We start from the raw sequence: 6924 nt of genomic DNA on the forward strand, positions 1-6924 counted from the left end.
TTTAAAGCATATTTACCTTGTCTTTCCGCATTAAGAACAGAATATCTTCTGCTGCTATGACCCGAGCTCCTCTGACTTGTGAGATTTCCGCAGCTTGGTGTAACTAAGGGAATGATACAAAACTTTTACTTGTAAACTGCATGTAAATAAACTCCAAGTGTTTTGTGATGAAGTAATTCAACTATCTTAGCAAGAATGTATAACTAAAATTTAACAGAATTAAAGGCTTAACACAATTTATATTGCATTCCATGAAGGATGTGTGTGTATGTGTATGGGGCGGGGATAGTAGAAAAGGAAGGGAGACACAGACAGAGGGGGAAGGGCAAGAGGAACGCTTTCCATTTGCGAAAGAACAAGTCAATAACAAAGGAAGAATGGAAGGAAAACATTTTTCTGCAGTGAGTGGTTAGTATCTGGAATGTACTGCCTGAAGAGACAAATTCAATTGTGGCCTTCAAAAAGGAATTTGGAAGCACCTGAAGAGAAACAGATTGCAGGACAACAGGGGAAGGAAAAAGCTATATTGCTCCTGGACACAATGGGCTGAATGGCCTCCTCTGCTGTAACCATTTTATGATTCTACATAACGCTATATTTTATCACTTCTTTTCCCAAAAAAGCAGGTTACCCATCTGATATTTAACTCAATATGTATGGAAGAGCTACAACTTTCACTCTGCTGCAGTTGAATAGGAACATTATTCATTCAACTCCTGCGCCGTCTAAAATTTGAATTCTGTCTATTCAACACAAAAAAAATGAACAACAACAGTTTCAAGTCACAGAAAAGGGATATGGTTCAGTCAATAAATTATAATATGGAAATTGCTGTATAACTACACTGTAATGAAAAAAAACTTTTTAAAGTGCTTCTGATTATTATTATGATTATCGTGTAGCACGTTCATTGTAGTTTATAGTAGAAATAGTGAACTAAGGTTCCTATACCTTTGACATTAGATTTATCCTTAGTCATTACATGGTTAAAGTATGGAAGATATCATTTATTTAAATAAAGAAACTATGTACACAAATTTATCAACACAGAGAGAAATATATTAGTGAAACAAAAATTGAATTAGATGAAATAAAGTTGTTTACTTCGCTTTCAAGAAATACCAAAGAAGAATTCACCCTAATATGATAGACCATTATGCACCATTTTTATTGCACTAATTATAAGCTTTATTGAAATATTTCATTCCTCTGAGTAGAAACAGGTGTCTCTTCAACAGAGTAATCTATTCATTATTCATTCTAAAGCCCAGATTTCATTTTCTAAGGGAACTATTTTTACCAATGCAAAATGATTTCCATAGGAGTGACAGCAAAAATACTTACATTTTAAGTTTTGTTTTAAGATGATGTTATTTCATGGCACACTTAAACCTTTCCCTCGAATTTGTATGGGTTAGTAATTCATATTATTTTGCAAGTTTGTTGGCTGACTTCACAAACTGAAACTTAGAAGAACTCATAATAGCTAGACCAGAATTGAAGTTTGGTAGTATATCTTGGATTGTCTACAAAAGTTACATTTGCCTTAGACCCCACCGTAAACTGTGCAACGGGTCAGCTGCCATGGTATGTTGACATTTTTTTTAAACAAAAAGCTTAATTGCCTGGTATGGTGAAATGGTAATCATTATTTTTATGGTGTCGCTCACTCCCCTCCTCATTTGCTAACTCGGGAATTAATACAGATTAGATTTCTTAAACTTCCCTTTGTCCATACTCAAGCTGTTCCTTATAGTTTGCTTAATTGCATCAAAGGCAATGTCCATACAGAACCTCCTAGTTTACTAAAAATCCCCTTTTATCCACTGCAATGCTCTATGTTCTCCACAACATTGCATCGGGGTACATGAATAGGTTATTGCATCATGGCACATGCATAGGTATTCTCCAAATTTTGAGTTTAAATTAAAATAGTATCAATATTGCATACGTCAACAAGAATGATGGAAGAAACCCAAGTGGTAAAAAATTGTGATATCAGATCTAGTTCAGAGAGATGGAACTGAATCTCATTACAAGTATATTCAAGGGATGTACAATTATTATTTTTTCAAAAAATTTAAACTTTCCTAATTCATTAACAAAGTCATGGACATATAAGATGATAGAGGAATGAAGGATTGTGCAATGCAGAAATCCTGGACAATATAAGATGAAAAGGACAGCACAAGATAAAGTTTGAGCAGTGAACGTAAAACAGAGACTGATGCTGGATGTACGACAAAGTAATGTAATAGAATAAAGGTAGGCTGGAAATAACAGACTCAAATCAATCCTTCAGAAAAGCAAAGGCAATAACAATGAACATTAAAAAAATTGTGAGTTTGTTAAATGATAACATTTCTAGGAAACTTAATATTTATTAGGTAGATGCACAACTTGGAGATATCCTCCTGGTATCAGGGCATTTCCCAAATGCTTTAAGTTAATTTGCCTTGAAATAGAAGACTAGGCAGAGGTTTGAGCTGGTTCCAACATTTAATTCCCAGGACCACCGAAATTCCTAGGCTGCATCTCTTAAATGGGAGGTGGACTGTGTTTACAACCAACTGCACCCACCTTCATTTTCTGGAACAAAATAAGCAGATATTCTAAAGCCTGCTGAGCCATTCATTATGATCACATTTGATCTTGAATGGTAACATATCCTTGAGATACCAAAAATGCTTTTATATTGGCCATGAATTCATTCAATTATAGAGCATCCATAATCTCTGGGGTACAGATTTCCGAAGTTTTACAACAAATTGACTGAAGAAATCTTGCCTCATCAGCCACTTAACCTAGTTCTAGATTCCGCAGCCAGGGAAATAATGTCTCAGTATCTATCCTGTCAATTCCTTCATAGTCTCTAATGTTGCAGTGAGATTTCCTCTTATTTTTTCTAAACTCCAGAGACCAAAATTGTTCACAGCATTCCAGGATGTGATCTCACCAATTGTACCAAGACCTATTCATTTTTGTACTTCAATTCCCTTGTAGAAATGTAATTTGCTTTTGTAACTGCTTCATGCTAATTTGTGGCATTCCCTGTACGAGTCTCACCTAAGTTTATTTGAACATTATGATAAAGATGTACAAGATAATATTTTTAGAATTTGGACTTTTAAGACAGAGGTGGATTTTGATTAGAGTTTTGTGAAGATTTTTTTTTCCCTTGAACAATAATATTATGTTTAACATCTACTAATTTCCTGAGATCTGAATGATGGCCTAGTGGTATTATCGCTGGACAGTTAATCTAGAGGCCCAGGTAATGTTCTGGGGACCCGGGTTTGAATCGCATCATGGCAAATGGTGGAATTTGAATTCAACAAAAAAAAATCTGGTCTAATGATGACCATGAATCGATTGTTGGAAAAATGCATCTGGTTCACTAATGCCCTTTAGGGAAGGAAACTGCCATCCTTACTTGGTTTGACTTATATGTGACTCCAGATCCACAGCAATGTAGTTGACTCTCACCTGCCCTCTGGACAATTAGGTATGGGCAATAAATGCTATCCTGGCCAGTGACGTCCACATCCCATAAATTAATTTTAAAAATTACTTTCATTCTTTTCATAGGTATTTGACTCAACCTGTTCAGGCATGTTATAATACATCTCCAGAGCAGAATAGACTTGCACCAGGAACAGAGGTAGGGATGCTATCACTGTGCCACAAAATCCTCTCTTTTCATAGTACTGCAAAAGATCTTACATTCTGTTTTATATTCCCCATTAGTTCCACATGCTCTACTTTTCACTTCTTGTGAATGACTTGGTGACCTTTGATTGTTTCTATAACATGTCCAATCCTCAGACATTACAATATTTTGTAACCATATACAAATTTCTTCCATAACCCTTGTGGTAAAATAGAAATGGATCTTTCTCACTGAGTTTTTGCTTGGTCCAAATACAGTGTGGTTCATTTACCCTGAGAAAAACAAAAATTGTAAGCAAATACAAAAAAATACCCTCAAAGTTCAAACCCACAGGGGATTATGCTGGCTTTGGTAGGTAAGGTTCAATTGACAGACAAATCAGAGAAACTTCAGATCGGATATGGTAACACCAGAGTGTTCCTTCTCCTCCATTCCCCAAAAACATTTCTGGGGTGGCCTGCAGCTGCACCTATATTTATTAAATTCTGTTTTCCCAGGTGGATCCCATTGCTGCCCATAGTCAGAAGCCTGGTTTTATCAATTACACCTCTGTTGAATGCATAATGGATCACATTATTTACCAGAATTCCCAGGATGTAAACTGCCTGTCACTAGTCACACATCACTTCAGAGAATTACTTTATTTCAGACAGATAAAGACTGTACCCCAGTAACTTCCAATGTATGACTGGGACCCAGTGCATCGGTGTACTATTAAATTAGTAGCACACTCCTGTTCCAGTTACATTAAGAATGTGCCTGAAGACCTGTGGATTTTGAATTCATATGCCCAAGTTAATGCCCAGTGTATTTAAATCTTAAAATAGATCAGGCTTAATATTTGGTTGTTAGTTTGTTTAAAAATAAGTTGTTAGGTGTTAACATTAGGATTGTAATATGGTTAAGTACTTAACATAATTTAATATTTTTCATCAATTTTAACATGCCTTTTCTCACCACATTATTTGAAAGCACATGTAAATCAATGTGGTGTTTATATTTTACCAGTTTCCTTTCCTGTGTTTTATGACATAGCTCAAAATCAAAAATAAATTACAGAGAAATACAGGACATGATTTGAATTTGCAAATACATGATTGCTACAAGCTAAAATTGAAACATGGTGAATTTGAATTTGAATATATGCTTCCTTCGAAAAATCTCTATGATATTTATAAACTTCAATCCAAACAAATACTATAGATCCTAAAAGCAAAATACTCCATATGCTGAAAACGTGAATTCCATTTAGAAAACATCAGAAATGCTCAGCAACTAATGCAGCATGGGAGAAGACAGTGACAATGCTTTAAGTATGGAATGTTCAGCAAAACATATAACATGTCATGAACACTTTGCTTACAATGAAGTCAATTAAAACTGTTTTTAATTCAACAAGAATTGAGAAATATGGAAAAGTTTATACATTGAAAAGAAAACAAACATTAATTAAGTTCACTGTGATGTAGCACTAAAGGAAAGTTTTAACACAACGTTGGACAAACTGATTATGACCTCTGCTCCTTCCCTTCGCTTTTGATGATAATTTGCACAGAAGGTCTTGGTCTTTATCCTGGTTTCTTGGATTTTAACGAGATGCTTTCAACAAGATATACTCTTCAATTTTGAGATATACCTGTACTGAACAGTCTTTATAGTTATTATTGTCACTGCAAGACAATATGATGCAGAGCAATTCTATTACTAATGAACTGATCCTTTAACTTTTTATTCTTCTCTATGTACCTCAGCATCTGAAACAGATTTACCTGCCTTTCCTATATCAACAAATCCATACACGTGAAGATGCTATTAGCAGGCAGACATAAAGACAACACAAAAAGCTAGGGATTAAAGCACTAAGGAATTTTTGAGAGGCGGAAAGATGGATGTACAGTCAGAGCACTTAACTGATATTAGGACAAATAAAGTGTATGCTGTCTGAGACAGAGGAGTGATCATGCAGTGAGTAAAAATAGACAGGGTGAATGAGGAGCTGACATGATGGTGGAAAATGATTTGACACTTTTTTTTCCATGTGCAATCTGATGTTAATTGTTTGGTGGACCAACGATTGGAATTATTTGCTCTGTGATGTCTCTGTAATAACATATAGCAATGCAGGTCCCAGAAACAGTCATAATATCACCAGATGTAGAAGAATAATTTTAAATTCACTTACAGATCTCCGATAGTATTGTTTATAGTGAGCAATGTGAGATATGTCAGTGTTATTAGAAATCATTATTAACATTTTGCAATATTGTAACACACTGTTTTATCCAAAACACACTACAATATATCAGAGCAGATAATAGAAGATCATATATGTCAGCTGCATGGAGCACATGAATGCAAGCATGTTCTAGGAAGCAGGCACTCTAAACATTGAGGTGACTATTTTCAGAGCAACTGAGCGGACAGACCATTGCATTAAAATGTCAAATACCCACCTTCCAAAGTGCATTGTACACTAACAACTCCTGACTGGTCAAAGGTCCCAACAAGTTCATTGGAAAGTGTTGGCTTTGACCTTACCTACTGTCACAAAGTTGGTGTGTAAAAATGATAAAAATGGGGGAAAGCATTGTGACATCCCTTTAAGAGATGGTATTCTTTTCTCTGCCGAGAGATTTAAAAATGCATGTCTGAACAGCAGTTTGAAGTGCAAATGTGCAGAGAGCACCCGAAATGAATTGACATTTTGTTTCAAATAGCCAAGCAGCATTTTTACCCAGACAACAGTTTAAATTCAGTCAATTAATTTAAAAAGACACTTGGAGACTAAGGACCAATTGAACTTAAAATGGATTGCTTTGACACATAGAAACCAAACAAATTGTGAGAATTTAATATGTAATTATTGATATAAAAGATGCAGGCATTTTGAAAATTAAGAGAGCTAACTGCCATCTGAAGATATAAACATCTTGCTCTCACAAGAAATCCCTAAGAGAAAAACATCATCTATCCATCTATTCATAAACTGTACTACAGTGCGTTCAGGTGGAAGTGAGGATTGCAGATGCTGGAGTTCATTCTGGCTATGTAGAGCAGTTGATCTTCCGTAATTACACCGGCACCACTCCCCACCTCTTCCTCCGCTACATTGATGACTGCATTGGCGCCACCTCGTGCTCCCGCGAGGAGGTTGAGCAATTCATCAACTTCACCAACACATTCCACCCTGACCTTAAATTTACCTGGACCATCTCTGACACCTCCCTCCCCTCCCTGGACCTCTCCATCTCCAT

The 6924-nt window shown here is 35.8% G+C and overlaps 1 protein-coding gene across 8 annotated transcripts in view; it reads right to left on the reverse strand.

The window, feature by feature from the left end:
• Positions 1 to 6924, reverse strand: part of supt3h (SPT3 homolog, SAGA and STAGA complex component) — a 469791-nt gene that overhangs the window by 149365 nt on the left and 313502 nt on the right. For all 8 annotated transcript variants that reach the window (XM_043682678.1, XM_043682668.1, XM_043682695.1 and 5 more), the window contains one exon: positions 17 to 103. In XM_043682678.1, coding sequence (XP_043538613.1) covers positions 17 to 103 — 87 coding nt within the window. The remainder of the gene's footprint in view (positions 1 to 16; positions 104 to 6924) is intronic.

Source organism: Chiloscyllium plagiosum, chromosome 3 (genome assembly GCF_004010195.1).
Source record: "Chiloscyllium plagiosum isolate BGI_BamShark_2017 chromosome 3, ASM401019v2, whole genome shotgun sequence".
Lineage (NCBI taxonomy): Eukaryota > Metazoa > Chordata > Chondrichthyes > Orectolobiformes > Hemiscylliidae > Chiloscyllium > Chiloscyllium plagiosum.